This window comes from Cladophialophora psammophila, assembly GCF_000585535.1.
Source record: "Cladophialophora psammophila CBS 110553 chromosome Unknown aczJe-supercont1.1, whole genome shotgun sequence".
Classification (NCBI taxonomy): Eukaryota; Fungi; Ascomycota; class Eurotiomycetes; order Chaetothyriales; family Herpotrichiellaceae; genus Cladophialophora; species Cladophialophora psammophila.
In genome coordinates, this window is record NW_006912922.1 from 195424 (window position 1) to 216328 (window position 20905).

The 20905-nt window shown below is 51.4% G+C and overlaps 8 protein-coding genes across 8 annotated transcripts; 4 read left to right on the top strand and 4 right to left on the bottom strand.

Annotated features, from left to right (window-relative positions):
* Positions 1–687: 687 nt before the first annotated feature.
* Positions 688–1899, top strand: A1O5_00064 (uncharacterized protein; the record flags this gene model as incomplete). The annotated part of the gene is made up of 3 exons (XM_007740685.1): positions 688–810; positions 886–974; positions 1086–1899. The coding sequence occupies 3 exons, from the start codon at positions 688–690 to the stop codon at positions 1897–1899; spliced, it is 1026 nt and encodes a 341-aa protein (XP_007738875.1).
* Positions 1900–2822: 923 nt separating this feature from the next.
* On the top strand, positions 2823–3386 carry A1O5_00065 (uncharacterized protein; the record flags this gene model as incomplete). The annotated part of the gene is made up of 1 exon (XM_007740686.1): positions 2823–3386. The coding sequence occupies one exon, from the start codon at positions 2823–2825 to the stop codon at positions 3384–3386; it is 564 nt and encodes a 187-aa protein (XP_007738876.1).
* Positions 3387–5250: 1864 nt separating this feature from the next.
* Positions 5251–7329, bottom strand: A1O5_00066 (uncharacterized protein; the record flags this gene model as incomplete). Its single annotated transcript, XM_007740687.1, has 1 exon — positions 5251–7329. One exon carries the CDS (start codon positions 7327–7329, stop codon positions 5251–5253), a length of 2079 nt encoding a protein of 692 aa, XP_007738877.1.
* A 1150-nt stretch (positions 7330–8479) lies between these two features.
* On the bottom strand, positions 8480–9567 carry A1O5_00067 (uncharacterized protein; the record flags this gene model as incomplete). The annotated part of the gene is made up of 2 exons (XM_007740688.1): positions 8480–9468; positions 9525–9567. 2 exons carry the CDS (start codon positions 9565–9567, stop codon positions 8480–8482), a joined length of 1032 nt encoding a protein of 343 aa, XP_007738878.1.
* Positions 9568–10271: 704 nt separating this feature from the next.
* Positions 10272–13490, top strand: A1O5_00068 (uncharacterized protein; the record flags this gene model as incomplete). Its single annotated transcript, XM_007740689.1, has 1 exon — positions 10272–13490. One exon carries the CDS (start codon positions 10272–10274, stop codon positions 13488–13490), a length of 3219 nt encoding a protein of 1072 aa, XP_007738879.1.
* A 392-nt stretch (positions 13491–13882) lies between these two features.
* A1O5_00069 (uncharacterized protein) lies at positions 13883–14730 on the bottom strand (the record flags this gene model as incomplete). Its single annotated transcript, XM_007740690.1, has 3 exons — positions 13883–13895; positions 13967–14472; positions 14560–14730. The coding sequence occupies 3 exons, from the start codon at positions 14728–14730 to the stop codon at positions 13883–13885; spliced, it is 690 nt and encodes a 229-aa protein (XP_007738880.1).
* A 1000-nt stretch (positions 14731–15730) lies between these two features.
* A1O5_00070 (uncharacterized protein) lies at positions 15731–16086 on the bottom strand (the record flags this gene model as incomplete). Its single annotated transcript, XM_007740691.1, has 3 exons — positions 15731–15757; positions 15821–15890; positions 16022–16086. The coding sequence occupies 3 exons, from the start codon at positions 16084–16086 to the stop codon at positions 15731–15733; spliced, it is 162 nt and encodes a 53-aa protein (XP_007738881.1).
* A 1233-nt stretch (positions 16087–17319) lies between these two features.
* Positions 17320–17655, top strand: A1O5_00071 (uncharacterized protein; the record flags this gene model as incomplete). The annotated part of the gene is made up of 2 exons (XM_007740692.1): positions 17320–17586; positions 17608–17655. 2 exons carry the CDS (start codon positions 17320–17322, stop codon positions 17653–17655), a joined length of 315 nt encoding a protein of 104 aa, XP_007738882.1.
* Positions 17656–20905: the final 3250 nt, after the last annotated feature.

The following is a 20905-nucleotide window of genomic DNA, read 5'->3' on the forward strand; positions in this document are numbered from 1 at the left end:
AGTCTAGCACGTGGACCAGAACACAGATCTGTGTACTGTATTTGTACTTGAGAAAGATTTTCACTTTGGTTGTTGAGGCCGAACAGGGTCGAACAGGGTCGAAGGCAGGGAAAATGGTGGAGGAAGAATAGCGGCGGTACTGTTTGATGATTCGATTATGAAGATGCCACCTGTGTCTTGAGCTGATTGGACGGTTTCGATCTTAGCAGGGTCATTCTTCCATAGTCGCATATCAAACGGCAACTTGCCCCGATCCCTCTTTTCCAACCTCATAATCTGGCTCCTGGCCAAGAAAGGTTTCGTCGCCAACGGTCGTCCACGCCACTTTTAACGACAATTGAACATATTTTCAACACTTTGCTGAGACGTTTCAGGTCAGCAGTAAGCAAGGCTTTGTCTGTTCGAGGAACAATTGAACAAAGTTGGCGCTGAAAATGTGGCTGAAATAGAGTCACAGTCGGGTGGGAAAGATGAGCGGCTTTCTGCGATACTGTGGCCGTCAGTCGTCGATTAGACTTATACCTTTGCATTTGCGATAACGTAGCCATCTGACTGCGGTATCTCGTTGTCGGAACGTGCAAAAGAACTCTGTCCGTGTCTGTGGCTGACGAGACACGGTCGCGAGGTCAATACCCTCATCTCAAGACCATCGTTCCGATTGAGCCCAGCGTCCGTCGCGGCAACAGGATGCCAAACCGCAAAGAAAGCCAAGATGTTAAGCCTTCTCCCAAACCCGGAAGTGGTGAACCCGCCAGATCACGGGTGAGGATAGGGAGAGCATGCGATCGGTGCAAGATCAAGAAGAGCAAGGTCAGTTGATGCCCGGATGGCAGCAATTTGCTGAGGACTCAGAAGACAGATCAGATGGCTAATTTCCAGGAGTAGTGTGACGGCAACACTCCCTGTTCGGCGTGTATAGCGGCTGAGAGCACATGCGAATATAGTGCGCGGAGACGAAGAGAGGCAAGAGACTGGTAAGTGACCTCGGACACCGGAGCAAGTGCTGAAGATCTCCGCGGCCAAACATTTTCGCACTTTGGCATGTATATCTCTTTGCATTCTGGGCCTGACGTTTGTGGCTTTAGGTACTTGGGTATGCAGGATGTGATTGATGAGGCGTTGCAGAGACTCTATTGGGCATGTCGGGAAGGCCGTGGATTCCCAGGGGTGATTCCAGACGAGAGCGGCGGTCGTGTATCCACTGACGCGATTCTGCAAGGATTGGGACTGAACCCTCCACGGCTAGACAATACAAGTACACGCCCGGCCGGTGACCGGGTAGATTCCGCTTCGGATACACAGGCTCAGCCACATCGTCCACAATCATATCGTCCACCAGATTTTCAGCCACCGAATCTGTTGCGCACCAAGACCACCTCTTCTGTCATGACTCCAGGGTCGACGGCTAGTGATGACAGACTCACCTTTGTAGAAGCGGTGACTGCCAGTGCGGGTCAAAGAGCAAAACGAACGTCAGTGATGGAGGTAGATGGTGAAGAGGAGGACATGTCGGACGGCCTGCCGGACGGTCTTCCTGACAGCCTTGGTCAACAGTTCCACGAGAGGATGGACGGTAGTGTTGATCCTGCTGTACTGCAAGATGAACACGTGGGTTTGATGGACGGCTCGATATATCCAGATACGGGCGTTATGGACTTTGACAGTGGGAGACAACCGAGTACTCAGGGCTGGCGAAGAGGCAAGCAGGCTGCGGGCGGCCAGTTCGAAGTCGATGGCCTAGCGCATGAAAGGTACGGGTCTGAACAACAGGCATGGGAAGGACAGGATCAGGGAGTCGACGGCATGCTTCCTTGGCCAGGTAACATGGCTTTCATGCAAAGGAGGCCCAGACATGATGATAGTCGAAGTGGCTTCGATGATCTTGTTGGAGAATGGTGAGGTGTCGAGAGGCAGTCTACCGTAGCTGTTCCTTTAGTGAGATTGACACCTTCAGCTTCGATCTGGGCCTAGAGAAGGAGACAGAGAAGAGGACAGAGTACGAGTGAGAATGGTGCATAGGGGGGCAGAGGGCAGAGGGTAAGACTAAGCATTCGAGGCCGACCTCTGAGAAGTCTCGGAGAAGAACAGCGTCTGCGGAAAAGAGGGGCAAAAGGATACAATGACAGCACAAATGGGCTCTAGACAGATCAAACACGGAGGCGGCAAGGTTGGTTCGCTTTCTCAGCGCAGATTGAGATCGAATACCGGGTACCGCAGAAGGGGACTGGGGGGAGGGTTTCGAGGCCAGAAAAGAGGCCCGGAGTTGCAAAAGAAGAGTGATGTGGAGGAGGAAACAAAGGATGACGAGCGGTACGGAAGTCCTACCCGTGGGCATTAAAAGACTCGTTAGGGTGGCAGGTGGCAGCAGGGTGGACGGGCAATACAGTAGATAGTGCTGAGTGCTGAGTGCTGAGTGCTGAGTGCTGAGTGCTGAGTGGTTCAACAGGCAAGAGCAAGGCGAGATATTGGGAAGTAAACGGATTCATTTTCCGGGCCTGGACGAGAAAGGCAAAGCGCTACTAGGTATTAGGGAAGGACTTCCAGGCGGCTTGGTGGCTCCAGTAGCTTCGTGAAAAAGGGGCCTAGGAAGCCCTAAGCCGTGCTGGCCGTGGTACAGTAACAGGAAGGCCCGGCGGGTGGACACCAGTCCCGCTGGTGCAACTATTCCGAGAGAAAAAATACATAACACGTGATTCTTATCGATAAGTCGGGGACCGCTGTCCTGACCGTCACTGTACCAAATTGAATTGCTTGCCCCTCAACCCAGGCAATGCCTTACCCACAATCCAAGCCCTGCTTGAGCACAGAAAGTCATCTCAATCATGTCGTCCAATGTTGGCCTCTCCACTCCGCGTGGCTCAGGAACATCAGGCTATGTTCAGCGCAACCTCTCTCTCCTAAAGCCCCGCACGGTCGGTGTCGGCGCTCCCTATAGCCTGGACGCATCCGCCCGACAACAGGCGCCCAAGACCCGAAAACCCGACCAGGAAATCCTGAACCATGACCGCCTACGAGCAATCGAGGTCGAAGTCTTGGAATTGAGGGAGAAATTGGAGGATGAAGAGCTCGGGGAGGAGCAGATAGAAGAAGAATGTGAGATGCTGAGGGAGCACTTGACCAAGGAGATGGAGCGTGAGAAGAACCGGGATGGCGGGAGATCAGGAGGCAATGTCAAGAGAGTCGACGGAAGGGGGCTGAAGAGCTACCAAGTGCACGAGTTGGCCCAGGCAAAGGAACAAGAAAGTGAACGATTGCGAAAAGCTCTGGGGTTGAAGCCTGGCGAAATCCCACAAGACGATGAACATCCTATGGCGAGACAGGAGAAGAGGAGACGGGAGAGAGAGGGAGTTCAAGAGAAGACGGGAGGCGCAGAAGGAGGTGCTTAGGAGACGGACTCAAAGCAACAGACGGTACGGTCCTCTATCTCAAAAATCCTGCGCAAGAGTCGCCTCCACATCACAGCAAAGAAGCTTGCAGAGCTCAGGCAGAGAAATCAGTCTCCTCACTGCCTTTAAAGCACAGCACTCCGTCGACGGATAGTGCTAATGCCGAGCGTTGCATCAAATCCCACCGCTGGCATTCCTCCAGTCAGCGAGATCACTACGAGAAGCTCCATCATCCATGGCTGCCAGCAAGTCCCACCAACCAAACAGTTCCGAGGGTTCAGCAGCATGATGATCTTCCAATACGACCAAACGGCATTGTGAGCGCTGTGAGGTTGCACAACCAGAGCGCTATAATACCGATCTTGGCCATGCAAGACTAGGTTGCGCTGGAATATTCTGGTTTCGAAAGCTGGAAGCTGGAAGAGTCCCCTGCGACCTGCGGAACCTGCCATGATTGCCAACCGCCCTACATCTCGTGGTTTGTGGATCTACTTTTCAATTTTGCTCTCCAGCCAAAGGCACAGTCAAGTCGGATGGCGAAATCAATGTGAAGGAGGAAAATCCATCAACTGGACAGCGCTCACGCAATGTTAATTTGTTGTTTTCTGTATGGTCAAATAGGGCATGATTTGGCATATTCTGAAAACACTGTATGAGGTGGAAAGCTCTCATATTAAGGGTTTGCCAATGTAACAACAAGGGACCTTCAATCTCCATTCACGCTCCACATATTCCCATCGTCCCTTTCTTGTTGCAGAATCGAAAGCAGAGGTCCATCGCGTCGTTCGTGGCCATTTTTCTCATCATGCTGTTCGACACCCGAACAAGAGGCACGCCAATTGAGCGTAACGCAGCAGCCTTTCCAAAGCTTGAAAACGTCCAGACACTCAGCACCCAGAGCATGCCTCAAGGACGCAGAGGGGTGTCAGCCTGGCGTTTGCTGATTGGCTGCTTGTATTCACCAGAAAATGTTTCATCGCCACACGCTGGTCCACCAAATGATTCGTGCAAACACATTCCCACTCAGCCATCAATATGGTATGCCGCGTTCATGGGCAATTTGCGAACGAAATTGCTTGAGCCTCTTTCACCCCTTCATTTGATGCGGTTTTCCGATGAGGTCTTGCCCGGGTGCCTCGCAGTGAGGATGTGCCCTTGTCGAACTCTACCCAGGTGTTCTGGGTCCCATTTTCCCAAGCCGTCACTATGGCCTTTCGTTGACAAGACCGCCTCAAGAATTGAATGGTTCTTATGTGCGTGTGAAGCCCTACCACAGTCCTCCTATGACGACCCGGTCTTCTCTCTTCTCTCGGATTGTGCCATGTCTCCTTGTGCCACCCTGGGACTTGCATGCTGTTCCAACTCACGCCATGCTGAAGATCAGGCTGTACGGGGCAAACTGTTTTGGCTCATCGCTATGACAGTGGCAGGCTATACGCTAATGATGGCTCTCGGATCGCCACTACCTTGTCCTTATGCATCTCGGGGCGCCTCTTCTCCCATATCTATGTACCCTTGCCCATATTGATGCCATAGGGATATAATTTGCAACTCCTATCGGCTTCGATGGGCATGTTCAGTCGTGTGGTGTGCACATGGATGAAGAGATGTTCGAACGAAGCGTGGCCCAGAGGAGTTTCTCATTCGCTTCCATTTCTGAGATCAGAAACGACCCGATCTTGCGTTTTTGTACCGAGTACTATCTGCCGCTTTCTTCTGGTTTGAATGATGGATTCGGTGGCTGTCATATCCCTAAGGCCAAGACATCATTCAGTCCCCAATCTGTCTTAATACCTGTAATACTGATAAATCAAGGTTTTTAAGACTAATTGCCTCCCACGAATCTCTAGCTGCATAAGAGTAGCTACAGATCGGATCTGACCGTCTCAAACTTTTCTTCATAACTTAGAATCAAGATGGAGCGATCTTCTGGCGGAAGCGTAGGAGAATCGACTCCATCCTTATTTCGTACCGACTCCATATTGGCCAACTGAAAAGCTTTGAGAAGGTCGCTGCGTCGTGAGGGTGAGAGACTACAGTGACCTCTTGGCGAAACTTCAGGTCTCAAAGGATCCTGCTCCTCAAGCGGATCATCCTGATCGGAGGTCGTCAAACGCTTGCTAATGACAGCTGCGGCAATGATTATCAACGTCCCAAAGATGACAATCAATATGATTACCACCATAGCGAAGGACTGATAGACAGTCGAACGAAGGATCATGTTATTGCAGAACCAGGTGTCCTGCTCCTCTGTTGGTGGCAGGATATATTCGACGTATTGTGGTTCGGGGGCAATCGACCCAGTAGCCCATTGATAGATCCCTCGTTGAAGGTGTGCCATTGCAATGGAGTGGTAATACTTTAATTCTAGCGTCCACTGATTCTCTGGCAAAGCAGTTGATACCACTGCACCACTACTCGCAGAGTATGTCTCGTTGTTCGCCAACAGTGGGTTAGTCGTGGAGCGGAGGGATGAGACAAGATTTCTCAGGCTTGACAAGGTCACAGCTCTCATCATTCGATCAAAGGTAACGTTTCGATGAGGTGTGAGTGCGGCATTGAAAGCAGCGACATTTTGAACTTGATCGAATCCAAGAAAGCCGGTGCAGATGTTGTCGTTGGTACAAAACTTATGCTGCTCGGTGCAGCCAAGGGTACTGATGACCATATCCCGGGTATAGCGGGTTCGAAGATAGGGAGGCATATTTGGATGGTCGAACCGGGCTTCGTTATGCGCGGCAAACCACGGGTCGTCAACCTGGCCTATGTACGTTCCCGTATAGCTGAGAAAAAGAAGAACCAGGTCGGCATCTTTCTGCACTAGCTTTGCAATGGGCTCAAAATCACCGACGCTCCATTGCGGGTCTGCAGTGGCATAAGCCATTTCTGCGTCTAGTTGATATGCAAGGGTCACCTGAGAGGTGAAATTGTCAAAAAAGGACGCAAAATTTGAGTAGGCATATGTCCATTCCGTGTTCTTGTAGAGTGAAGGCCCATAATAAGCGTAAGCAGTGTCTAGTGTAGACAGGGAACTTGAGCTGTTCATTATTGTGCCATTCCACCCCTTGACATGATCAGTCCCATTGAGAACGGCGCATGTTGTCCTTCTCCAGTATTTCAAGCGGTCTTTTGGGTCAGCGTTTATACCGAGGGCCTCGTGAGAGTCAATCTGATCTGTCTCTAGGACAATGACGTTGCGGTCTCCAAGGCATGATTGCATTTGAAAAGGGCATGTGCCAGTCGAAATAGTCCAGTTGAGACTTGAAGTTTTGAACGTGTTGGAGGAGGATGGCCTGCTATTGGTAGGCGATTGGGCGAAGTAGCACTGTTGAGCATATTCGAGACTCAGCTGCACATCTTGAGCCCTTTTGGCGTAGGACTGAATATTCATCTTGAAGTTTTCTTCTGCGGAAAAGTCACCGTTGTTTACAATTTCAAAATAAGTCTGATTCCACATCCCGCAATGTTTACTTCTGGAAAGGGCTGGCCAGGGCCCATTTGTTGAGCCGGTGCTAATTGCTCGATTGGAAAAGATCCCGGCAGCGTAGAATAGGATTGCGTAGATTATGGCGAATAAACCGAATGAATATGAGCGTAGAGAGGGCTTGCCAGTGCTCGTCCGTCGATATTTCCATGCTAGACGCAACATGCGCCCCGCAGTCGTAACGATGTCCGAGCCCGCCATTTTTAATACCGTTTGTTGTCTCTGGAGATGTGGAGTGAGCATCTCTGGCTTGGTGGGAGTACCGAACTTGTAGACCGAGTATCGAATAATGTTCCAGAGCTGAACCCCGCAAACAGTGACAAAGACTGCCAACGAGTTGGTCAAGATGATGGCATAGGTTGGGGACAATGTTAAGGTAAGACCCCATATCTTGCCCTTGGACCAATCTGTCCAGACGCCCTGGTAAATACTAGCAACGGGGTCCAACGTGTCCGCCATGCGGGAAAACGTTCACTGCGATGATAGGAGAAAGAGACCTTCAACTTGGATTTCAACTCATTGACGACCCAGGCTGATTATGTCTGAACGCTCATTTTCTCTGATGGGAATGCAGAAGAAATGGCGAATGCGGCAGAAAGGTGACAGGAAACGAGAGGAAATGAAACGACAAAAGGAGTACAGGCAAACTCTTTGCAGCCCTTGGGAAATAAGCGCTGGCTCTCGGTTTTGTCTTGCTTTCGCCTTACATTGCAGTTATGTGAAGAAGTTGAAATAATGTGCTCTCGGAGCAAACTGCAGGTCTGAGGCGCAGATGGCTATGCGCGACATCGGTTTGGTCGAAGTTGAGGCCGGCTGCTCAGCCCACATACGAAACAACGTTATGTGGGCGACTCAGGGCGCCTGGTGAATGAGAATGAGGGCGACATCAACCAGGATACAGGAGTTCCAGCTGTCAAGAATAATGGTAGGCCTCTGGGCCGCATTGTTTCATGTCATGATCGAGGCCACAGGCATGGACGACTAGCCGCGCAGCGTGGGGAGCCCTTGTCTAATACGGATTGGGGTTCACCATGGTTGATAAACAAAATCGGGCGTCACGCCGGGGAGGGTCCAGAAAAAGAAACCATTGGCCACGAAAGAGGTCGCAGGAGGCGCGTGCCGTCTCCCGTACCACCTCAGCGGGGTGGTGGCAAAATACCCGAAGCAGCGTCGAGATGGTGAGTTCTGATGGGGTTTTTGGACATGGATGGAACACGAGAAAAAGAACAAAGCGAGAAAGCAAGCAGGGAAGAAAAGGCTCTGATAGTGCCAAGTATCACGTGTTCTGCAGTTTCGATGAAAGCACGTGCCCATGGTGAGATCATGGACAAGGCCATGATGACGAATCAATGAGGTATTCAGGTCAACGTTTGAAGGGAGAGGACCAAGTAGAGAAGCAGGTACATATTCACAGTCAGCACATTCATGCTGTCGCACGTCTTTGACGCCGTCATAATTGCAAAGAGGGTCACATCACGGTCATATACCACGAGTGACTTCTCGACTGAGAACAAACCTCAACAAGGACGATTCTGGCTGTAGGATCAAGCAGAAAAGGAACTGATGTAGTACTTGCGCAAAGTCAGAACGCTCCTGCAAGGAAAAGCTTTCAACTTACCGTGAGACATGGATCTCCTTCATCGCCATTTTCATCTGCGGGCAAATATACATACAGCACCAACGCTCCCTCATTGATGAAACATGCAATGACCTTGGTACAGACTCGGCCAACGCTGAGAACCCGCGACCAGTCCTTAGCATCAATCCGAACCCTCGACCACCCAGCCTCGTTTTCCCCATTGGGTCCCCCAAGCTCCTTCATTTTGGTCGTGGGATGGTCCGTCAAATCCGGGAAATGGGTCGGGTCGAGTTGAGGATGGGCAAGCCCCGTCCAGCGACTTGTAATATTGAGGGCGTCTGTTTTGACCGAGATCTTGAGCGAGCCATGCATATTGGCGCTGAGTTCCAGGCGAGGACTGGCGCCGGAAGACGCCTTGGTTGTGGCCATTGCCAATCGTGTGAAGCGTTCGGATATGGTCTTTATCTGAGCCAGAGGAGGAAGATAGATGTTTACGTCTGGCTCCGGCGTCCGGGGCTGATGGAGCCTCTCGACAACTGCCATGGCTAGGACTTTGACAGGGATATCTTGAGTGATGATTGTTTCTCGGTCACTTGATCCTCCGCCATTGGCGTCGCGCAACGATAGATCATCGTTATCATCGAAATCGAAATCAGCATTACCGCCATCCCCTCGGGAGGTCGTGGGATGCGCCACAACATTGTTCCCGCTGCTAAAGGTATTGGTTACAATGGTCAATGACAGAATGGGGACATTGTCTTTCTTGGTCAGCCTGATTTCTGCGGAAGTCGACCCAAGCGCCGAACGCAGGGCTCGCGAAAGGGCTTGAATGGGGACTTCGAGGTTAATTGTGTTTTGGGGGGACGCAGATTGGAGAATGTATGTCTCAAAGATCATCTCAGGTCTCAAAACGGACCAGACTTGGCTCCCCTTGTCGGGGACGATGGTGAACTGAACATCCTCGTCGTTGAGTCGGCACCAGGCAATCTGCCCCAGAGAGGCCAACGAGGCGCAAAATTCTGACGAGATATTAATGGGAATGAAGCAAGTCGGAGAGGATGGACATGGCGCCTACTTGCAAGTAGATTCACATTTCTGATCTGGCTCTTGAAGCGCATTGCATTGTCTGGGGGTTAATGACTGTGGCAGGGAATAGGGAGGAGGGAGGGAGTTTTGAGGCTTAGCAACGCGATGAATTGGTCTAGCTCGAGGAACATGGAAGAATCAAAAGAACACCAACCACGGTTCCACGCGCCCCGAGGAAGCGGAAAAGGCGGCGTCCAGCCGGGTATTTAATACGCGAATTGGCTTCTCAACTCGCCTATCGACGCAAATACGGCCAAAGGATGGTGGCCACTAGGCAAACTAGCAAGACCCTAGTTGGCGGCACGAACACCTCACACTTCATACTCACACCTGCACAGGGGGGAATTTTCTGGGGGAAGTTTCCATGCAGCTTGCAGTGTTGAGACCTCCAGCTTATTGGTGGCGACCGGGGGAACCTGTTTCAAACCATCCAGCATCCTCAATTTCTTTCCCAATCATTCCATCATGCCTGTAATATCCTTATGAGCCGTCGCTCTGTCGCTCTTTCAGCCTCCCACGAGGTACACACAACTGCCTCCTCGATCGTTCCGCCAATTCTCCGTCAGCCTAGACATTGTCTCGCATGTTCTCACTCCACCATCGCTGGTGAGCGGTGTTAGCAGCCATTTCAGCATGCAGCCATTTTGTTTGCCAGGAGGCTGGAACTCTTTGAGAAAGAAGCAATTTTGCTTGCTGGCAAGATAAATAGATCGAGAGCATCCTCCTGTTGAGAAAAATGGCGCCCTCGACTCCGACTGCGCCGCAATTCCCTCGCTTAGATCCTCCCTCGCCGTCTCGCTCTCCCTCTCGATCCCCTCGGCGCAAAGCTCAATTCGCCATTAGGGAGCTCGATCCGCTCCTAGGAAATCTGACGCCAGACTCTACCCTCAGAGCACTACAGGCTACAGAAACTATCTCGGGAGGTGCTGCACAAGAAGATGCTTTGACATCAAGTATTGCGGATGCGACCCCGGCAGAGCGAGAAATCGGCATAAGAGCCGCTTTTGCCGCTCAGAAACTGCGGGAGTGGAAGAATGAATTGTCACAATGGCCCTGGCCAGGCAAGCAAGAGAGAGGATTTGGCCTGGGGTTTGTGCCGCCATCACATGCAAGTCGCACACGCGAAGAGTACCGTGGCTGTTTGCCTGGGTCCGTGGCAGAAGAATATGAAGCCAGACTAGAGGAGATTAGGGACGACCTCGACAGCCTGGGAATCGACGAGATCAAAGACCATGTGCTCGAAGCTCATCTTCCAGCATCGAGCCCGACAAAGACTTCTAGACCCGTGGGTCCTCGCTCGAGCTATGGAAGGATGCGTGACTTCACCGCCCTGATTACCGCGACAGTCATCCAAGCCCTGCCAGATCTTGCCAAGTTAAACATGCTGGTCGACACCTGGGATGTGCGATTGCGGGTGCTAAGGGACCTCCCAAGATTTCTAGATGTTATGCACTCTACTAAATCCGACATTCAGCAGGCATTCAATGAGATAAGGACACCGGATTCTGCTCAGGCGCTGACTGGGTCGACTTTGGATGATAAGAAAGTGGCGTTGGGTGCACAGGTAGCGGACATGGGGCGTCGCATCGATCGATTTCTTGATATGCTTGAAGGGCGTGAGGATTCACTCCCACAGGCCTGGATCGACATACTCGAGAAGATCGAGCTCGATTATGCAACCTGGGTTGTTGAAGCTGAGCACGTTGTGCTCAAAAACAAGCTAGCATTGAAATCTAGCAAAGGCACCGGGTCTGAAAGTACGGTTGGGAGCCCAGAACATCCCAGTTCGACACATCAGGAAAATTCAGTGCCGGAACCAGCATTGCAGCCAGAGGTTGCTCAATCGCCTGCAGCAACTGGTGCTTTGCCTGAAGAGTCAATCCCAGAGATGCCTCCATCAGAAAAAGAGGAGGTGAAAGCTAAGCGCAGACCTTCTCTGAAGCTTGATCTTGGCGACCAAAAAGGTCACAAACGAGAATTTTCGAAAGTCTCTGTCGCTGATTCAATGTACTCGGCGTTCTCAGACATCTCTAATGCGGAGATAATGGACGCCAGGACTACCAGTGTGCTTCCAAGTCCGAAGATCAGTGTTGTGGAAAATCCTTTCCCAACGAGCCGAGATGAGATTGCCTGGTTTGGGTCGCCATCTGCAGCTCAGCAACAGATGGCTTTGAGGCCGCCCATGCTCCAGAGAGCATCGACCGCCTCAATAGAGGTCTTCCCGAAGGACAAACTGAAACAAGTCGTGCTCAGACGGTCTGCCAGCTGGGATATACTTACACAAATGACTCAGCCGCTCGAGAGTACTCCATCGAAAGCCTTGCAGCAGTTGACTGAGACTGATTCAATGGCGGAAGTTCATACTGCTGAAGTGGAAGTACACGAAGCTTCGTCACCGCCAGTTGCAGCCTCGACGACCAGCATTCCTCTCCCAACACCATCCTTTAAAGTCGACCCAGCCGGGACACAGTCCAGCCAGGAACAATCTCTCCCAGTTTTGCCAAGAAGGTCGAGCAAGCGCAGCACTACGAATGGCTACTCCCCGGTTACGCCATTAACAAGCGGATGCACCGATGAGAATGCCGAGGAACGGCCTCCGGACAAATTGACGGCTGAAATGGGACAATCCCCCAGACGGCCAAGGACAAGAGAGTCGCTTGACGACAGAATCCAAGATATTCTCACGAGCCTGCCTACAAGAATCCGATTGGCAAAGGATGCAGATGCTCAATCCTCGTCCACCTCATCAACCCGTGCCTCAACACCAACCGCATCGTTGACATTATCACCAGCCAAAGCGGACCCATCCAGCCGCAGAGGCAGCCTCGCTGACCCCGACATTAAACTGTATCATCTGACACGCTCTGGACAAGGTCGCGAGGCTCCTCCAGTGAAGCTCTTTGTTCGAACTGTCGGAGATGGAGACCGTGTCATGGTTCGGGTTGGCGGAGGATGGGCAGATCTCGGAGAATACTTACGAGAGTATAGTCTTCACCATGGAAGCCGGGCGACAGTGGATGGTCGACTTGAGGTTGCCAGCTTCCCCGGAAATGGACTCAGAGACTCCGTGACTTCTGTCAGCGGGACATCGGTTTCCCAGGGACGTCGAAAGTCGAGATCACCCACTGTAGCCCAAACGACGTTTGAGGGCGCACCGTCGACCGACCTCATAAACCCGAAGACTCGATCATCAACCCAGCGACGTCACTCTCCTGAACGTCGCAAGAGTAGGGGTGACGGTACATGGACACCGCCTCCAGTCCCTCCCATCCCCCTGTCTTATACCGTTAGCTCTCCCACATTAACCACGTCCGCTGATTATGATGGTGGCACTGTGGCCAGTTTCGTCGACCCTGATCTGGCACTGTCAAAGGACCAATCTCAACGGACGCGACAGAATCCAGCGACAATGTCCCAGCCAAGATATTCCACTATTATTGGACCGGGCGGTGTCACGACGACAACTGTTGTGACTCCTCCTACCACAACTACAAACTATACCCCTCTCGGTGCCGCTGGTCCAAAAATGAACGTGCGTCGAGCAGCTACATATGGGATTACACCCGCCGCTAGCAATGACGCTTGGGTACAAGGAATGGTCGGCAAAGCCAGGGCAGTTAGCGGTGGTGGTGGGAGTCCCACGATTGTGCAAGGTCCCAATGGTACCACGACGACAACGACAACCACTACTACGATCAGCTCCACGCCGCCAAGCACGAGCCGTCGAGCATCGTCGTATTTGGGCTCAAGCCCGAGCTCGAATGCCAACTCGAGCCCTGTGACAATTTCCACCAGCCCGAGCACGAGTTCCATTGCCAGTGACGCGAAGGCTTCACGACGTACGAGTCTTAGTGTGCGATCCAAGGGTAACCGTATGAGCCTTGGGGATATTGGGGGGATTAAGAGGGTGTTTTTGAGAAAGAAGTCAGTGGCTGCGAAGTCGCAGCCGCTCTAATAGCGTGTTTGGGGTGGGTGAATGGAGTTCAAACGGCAAACAGGTCTGCCCGAGTGGTGGCTCCATCGAGATCTGGCCTTTGGGGGGAGTGGCTGTAAAATGGACTGGGTGGAATCGGTTCACAGTACATGACAGCCACATTGCAAGGAAGAAGGCTACGAGAGAGCAAGGCTCTGGGCGTTCGGGACTCGGTGCCAATTGGGTTTATTGGCACAATGGGCAGCAACACAGCCCATATACATATATACCTAGTAATATTGTCTCGTAATGCTTCATCCACTATTCATATTCAAACGAGGCGAGAGGCAAACTTCTCTCTGAATGAGCTGTCTTAATTTCCACCGACTCGCTTGTGTTGAGTATTTGGTTACAGTGGTCGAATATTAGTTGATTCAGGCATGTTTACTAAGCTTGCCACTCGTAGCATCCCAGACCGCCCCCTTTTTTTTTTTTTTTTTTTTTTTTGTGAGACAGACTGAGGAATCCGCAACTCCTCTGCGCGGCAGTGGTTGGACAGAGCGACGTCGGATGCCTCGTCGGCGGAAATCAGACCCGGAGGGACCCAGTCATCGATTGCTGCGCCGCAATAGCCTAGCCAAAGGACGTCCCAATCTGTGCCATATGGTGTCGGATCAATTTCAGGTGCGAGAGTATAGGGGCGCATGTTGTCCGAAACCAATTGCACATGCTTCTCGGTCCGGCCGTCCGGATCGACATCGTCTTGAAGTACCAAAGCGGTCCTGAAGCCCGCGGCAATGATATACTTGAGCAAAGTCGGCGTGAGCGACCCAGGTTGACGGAGTGTCCTGTTTCGGGGTGGTGGCGCCGGATTTGAGTCCGATATCTTCGAATGCGTAGACGAATTCTTCGGGATTGTGTGGCTGCATCGGAATGGTGAATCGAGGCCGCTGAGGTTGGCGGCTGCTTGCAGTCCTCGTGTGCCCCAGTTGGGTTTCGATGAAAGTGCTAACAGCTTCTGAAACTACAGTCAACTATTAGCGAGAGCGGCCCAAGCAATCTGATTTCCTCTTGAATTAGCAGCGTTCTCCACTCCGAGTGTGGCATTTACCGCAGCTTGCCTATGCTCAACACTTGAAGGTGCAAGAAGATGTCCCAGGCAGACCTGCCTCGTATATTTGTCTGGAAGGAGGGCGAAGAGGAAGATGATTGCCAAGGTGACCGGTAGAATGCGCAGTCGGTCTGTACCAAAGACTCTTAATCTGTTGAGTTGTTGTAACATTGTACAACAATGAGGGTGTAGTGTCCATTGGAGGAAGACCACCAGTCATCTTGCGACAGGTTTGTCTGGAATGTGAGAGTAGAGCACGATATGGAGTCGTTTCTAGGCACTCATTTGCTTCGTGTTGGTTGAAGGGTCGACAAAGAAACATCCATCTGTCCATCCCGCAACAATGGTTGGATATCTCCCCAGTCACCTAACTGGCTTCGGGGTCGGGAGTGAGACAGGGCAGTCTCCAATGTCACATTCCAGGATGTTGCGGTTATCCCACACCGCAAAGAAATAGGGTCAGAAGCTGCAAGCATTTATTCACAAAGCGTTGGTATTTTCAACACTAATCCTGTGCTGCTCGAAGGCAGGAGTACTCGGCTTGAGTCTGAAAGTAGATCGCGGTATATCCTGATATATGGCGACAGAACTTGATATTCTTCTCAAAGATAGGACGTCCCTTCGGTTGAGCTCGGTGGGAAAACTCGCCCTACTTCGATCTTGACCGATGCATAAAAACCTTTGACAGTGTTTTTAGATTCAGGGGGTGCCTGGCACCTGTCGTAAGTCAGATCATCACTGTAGCGAGAGACACCAGTACACGGGACGACGATACAACCTTGAACCGGTTCGGCGCGAAGGCAAAATCACCGGTAGTCACGTTTGGCACAGTTCTTCGGAACCAAGCCCCGTCAGTAGTGCAATCACTATTAAATGACGCTCTCTGTTTGACATGAAAACATTCATGGGCATTGAGTAGATGTCCGACTGCAGAGCCGGAATAGAGGATTTCCTTTGAGCAACGCCGTCCGAAGGGCCAGAGACAGACACGGTGAGTCACTTGTATGGCGCTGTTGCATGAATATGCATAGCTCGTCACGGTGGGAAGAGAATGAGATATCGAAAAAGTGGTGGATGTACTTGGTACAAAGTGACTGAGTGACCTAACGACACATGACCCGGCCCGATATGAGGTGCGAACAGCTTTAACTGACTACGCCTCCATATCTATTCAGGATGTTTGTTTCTTTGGTTGAACCTTATATCGGTTAGATAGCCCACACGAAGTCTCAGAAAGTGTTGAAGCAGCCAGAGAGCTTACCTTGTGCTCTGGATTTGAGGGCTGGGTACTACCAGGCTGAGTCGGCGCAGGTGGCTTGAATTTCTCGGCCCTACAGCAGAATTCGAAGCGGCGTTTGTCAGTAGGGTGCATTGCTCAAGGAAGCTTGCAACTGCTCGAGCCTAGGGATCACGAGAGATTGGATCCTCGGCAGCGCCCTGTTGTAGTGGGCGATGGACTTACTCCTTGCGACGAATATAGTCATCTTCGAGGGCCTTCTCGCGCTCCTTGAACTTGGGCACATCCATTTTTGATTTCTGATTCTTTGTTCCCACGTAACTTCTGAGCTTGGTGATACCCGATCAATCGGTCAATGTTGAAGAATTGAGGATGATATGGATACTACGTACCTCGTAGTTCCTACAAATTCCTCGCAATATATGAAGACTGCCATTTTCTTACCTATGGCACTGCGATGACGTCAGGGTCAAACAGCTAGCAAGCCCCACTCTGCCCCACCACCACCAACATTGCACATATGTAATATTGCTACCAAATTTGAGTACAATTACAGCGTTGGTGGTGTAATGGTAGTAAGTTTCAACATGCCTCACACCGCAGACTTCCATCTAACAGCGGAAATTAGACATTGGAGCCTTCCACACCCTTTGAGGCAAGCTCTAGCCCCGGGTTCGATGTAAGTTGCACACCAATGTGTAGTTGACTGTGCGGGGTCCTCTAACGGTGTTCTCAGTCCCGGCTGACGCAACGCAATAAATAATTTTTTTCAGTTCCTGGGCACCGGCACTTTCCTTTTCTTTTTTTCCGCAGCTACCTTCAACAGCCTTATTTTCATTCAAAGGGGGCATACATAGGGCATATAGGACAAGTAAATATTTTATGGGTCGAGAATTATCGATGTCTTCCCTCAGAACACTCAACCAGGCTGCGGAATGAAGTACCGTCCGGCACTCAATAATGATTATTTTTTTTGGCAACTCATTGCCTGGTTGTCGAAGCACCATAACATGATAACACAATTTGCATACGCTGAACAATCCCCGTCAAACTATGTTGCTTAATGGTTCCTCCGAATCTTACCCGAGAACCCCTTTTCGACAAGCCGCATTCCTCTCCCGGATGGCGACGGTACATAGAGTTGCTCCGATTCTCAACCCGCAGAAAGAACTCGTGTAGCGTAAGCTCCTCGGTCGAAGGCCGAATGCCGGTCGAAATTGAACTACGATGGAGGTATTTAATCCATCTCCTCAAATGAATGGCGGTCGTGGAACACTAGCATCCAGAAAGGCTTCTACTCGTGGTCCAGACAAGCAGAATGCCAGTCTCCGCCGATACCCTCGAAGCCATCTCGCACAAAAAAGGCCTTATACGGCCGGCTTGTCGACAAGAAGCAGCTGGACAAGTTCGACCAGGTCGCTGTCCCAGAATGCTCTTTCAGCTTCCTCGACACAGAGGGCAATCCCATCACTAGAGACGGTGTAACATATGCCTTCCCCTCTCTCGAAGCCTTCACGTCCCACATGGCTGTCTTCCTAGCCAGGACGCAAACACTGCATATGTTCGGACCAGGCGACATGAGATACCTGACGCCGGAGAAAAACGAAGTCGAAGCGATCTGGTCCACGGAGGACCAGATTATCTGGAAGGATGAGAACCCACCTTTCCAGATGAGAGGAGGAGGCTACTACTATGAGACGTGGGCGTTGAAGGATGGGGAATGGCTTGTCAAATCCTTGAGGTTGGAGAGGACGTACATGAAGGTACCCTTCGATAAAACTCGTACCTCTGTGAGCATTCCTCCCGCCTAGCGTAAGGTGACTGCACAGATCACGGCTTTGAACGAGGTGAAGATTTGATGCGCGGGTTCAGAGGTGGGAGGGGGAAGGGATGGATGGCCAGAGTTCCGCTGAGCGCTCTCGGGACCATCTCGATGTACCTTTGGAATGTGATACCGGAGTGCGAGAGTAGTAATACCAATCTTTGACTCTCGATTCGGCAATGCGCTGGCCCACAATCAAGGCCTCCGATTATTGGCTTCCCATGCAATCGGGCCCACTCTATAATGCAGCCCATGGACTTACCCTGATGCTTGGTCGGGGAATTCATACTAAATGCAGAACTCTCACCCTGTCCAAGTTCTGCGCAGAGATGAACACAGTCGCGACACTCCAAGCGGAACTTCAAGCGAGCGTCACCCCCAGGTATCGTCCTGTCTGAGGGTTCTACCTAATGATTGTGTCATCGATCGCTAACGCAGCGTAACCTTTCAGGGGTGGTTTTGGAATCCGATGGTACGAGGGCCGGACACACGCCAGAGGTAACACACATGGACTCGTGATGTACTCATTGCTTGTTGGTGCTCAGTGGCCTAGCTTCGATCACCCATATTAACAACAAACTCAAGACGGGTTAGACGCCCTTGCGGGCCCGCCAGCCTCGGCCGATCAACTTGAAGTTGCCTTGTACACCCGAGGTTTCGCTGCGGCTAGGATCTGCGGGAAGAATACACTGCGTGAGATAGAAGCTGCACGGTCTTCTCCACCAGTCCATCGGTTAGCTAAGTCGGGAATCAACCCCATGGCCGTTCCCCTGCCAGCGATGCGTCGAGGGTCATCGCCAAGAACTTCCTCCAAGACGACTTTGTGAGAGATGCCTCCTGTGACAATGACGGGCATCTGGGCGACATTTCTGAGCTGCTGGGCGACATGCAAGAAGCATGCTTTCGGGTTTCGGGGCCCTGGAAGAACTTTTCACTTTGTGCCACGCCGGTCGCCATAATGGGCGATTCGAAGCTTCCTCCCGATGTCTCGACGAGATCGAGCTGGCTACTGCTTAAACGACTGGTCACCCTGAACAGGTCGTTGACTTCAATGCTGCCTCTTTGGAAATCGACCGTGTTGATCCTGACGGCGGCGCCGAACTTTGGGGAGACTCTCAGCAGAATATGGGTGGACGGAGAGCAATTAGCCCGATCGGGACATTGTTGCCCCTTCCAATTCTACAGAGCCTCGGCACTCTTGATGCAAAGTCCAAAAGTACGCAATGTCGGAAGGGTTTGTCGCAGCATGAGCGACCGAGAGTGCCGTGCAAGGCAGTATTTGACACAAATCGGTTAATACATGCTTGCAGGTTGCAATGCCCAGGAGCCCCTTTGATGGAGCTACTCCAGACTATACTCGGCTGGGACAAGATTGAGGCAATTGCAGTGGATGGATGCCATCTCTCTGCTTTGTCAGTGTACACAGGACACGTCGACAACCAGATATACACCTCACCGTCGCCAGCTTGGCGGGTAATGTGCGGAGGCTTTGACAAAGGGGTATCCAAACGAATGATAGAAACCTGGGGACGCGATTGATCTTCAGGCGTCTTGGGCACGAAACCCAGGCGCAGCATCAATAGCTTCCTTTAATTCCATACTACACGATTGATCCTTTTTGTCTGGATATCGGATCTCGCCAGAGACATGACTCGAGCGGCCATATAGAAGCCTGAAATGTCATAGCTTGATCCCCATGTGCCTCACTGCACCCTAAACCCTGCCTGAATCGTCCTGTTTGTCTCGTTTGGAGAGACATGTCTTGTTTTCCTGTCAGGCATTTCACGAATGTTGCTTGGCCCTCGCTTGATGCCTAAGTTAAAACTTGATACTTCATTCAATCGCACTGCTCAGCTCCTTCTTCACTTGAAACCTTTGGTCGGATATCTTTCAGTCACGTAGCATATCATCATGCCCATATCTAGTCATCTCCTTGGAGGAGACAGCACAATCACTTTCGTGAGTAGTGCCTGAATGATCGTAGCCGAGCGCAGTCAGTCGTACTTGTTTCACCATGGCGCGCAAACTTTCCATGCATGATCACTCTTCACTGGCATTTGCAGAGTAGATTTCCATCCGAATGTATCGATTTCCGTGATGGCGATATTCTCACTACATGAGACGACGGTCATATCGATAATGCGCGTCATATATGGCTGCAAATCACTGAATGGGAAGGGTCCTCGATGATGGATATATTCTTCGATCCCGTGGCGGAGAGTTCTAGCGTCTTCGGATCCATCTCAGAAATTCCATCATATTCTCCTCGAGGGAGAGCTTCTCGACACGCAGGAGTGACTGTGACAACTCGCGACACCTTGTACAAGCTCAAAATCGTACAGACGAGGTTGCGCACGACGGTGGATGGTAAGTTCGAAGTGGCTGGCCTCGGAGAGGAATCCCTCAACTTCTCTTCCTCTGTTAAGCATGTTTTTGACATCTGAGAGGTTGATAAGATCCAGTACGACCGATTTTAGCAGATATCTTCTAAAGGATTTCACCATCGACCATAAGATTGGAGCAGCCGTGCAGCCTCCATCGTAGTGAGTGCCACGCACATGATTCGTGAGTGACGGCAATTCCATTTTGTCGCAGAACAGCTCTGGGTTATGGGAATCAGGGTCGATAAAGATGGAGCGAAACAAGGCACGGGGAGCCTCATGATGAGTCTTCTTGTCGACCAGCCGGTAAGTCCTGAGATCTTCTCATTTGAGGTAACCCATAATATTTTCCATGACTTCGAGTGGAAGCTCTTTCCATTTGTCAGCCTTCCCAGGGCGCTCTGTCCGCGTCGATGTCTGATCGTTGAACTGTACAAGATCAGACATAGAGGGCAACCAACTTGGCGCAACAAGGCTGTGCTTTTTTGGGGTGGGGGGTTGGCATTGGTCGTAGACTCTGTTGAGACGGCTGTCGTGATCGATTGGATGCGAAGGGGGGAGGATGGGGAAGGCAAAGAGGGTGCTTTCGGAGGTGGACCAGTGGGATCTGACATCTTCGGGAACGTCAGTGGTGTCGTGAGCTTGTGTACTGCCTCCCCGGGTGGCTTCGACCTCGATTCTCCTCTTGAGTTCTCTAGACCTTGTGGATAGTCGGTGGACGTGGATGACTGTCCGATGTGGGGTACGAGAATGAGAGAACGGGCATATCCAGACACCCAAATAAAAGGTGAACATTGACACCAGGGCGGTGATGCCAGATGTGTGCCTGATGAGGCGTTAAATGTCCTCCGGGAGCTAGTGAATAGAGAGGTGTTTACAATAAAATTGATGGTAACGAGTGAAGTT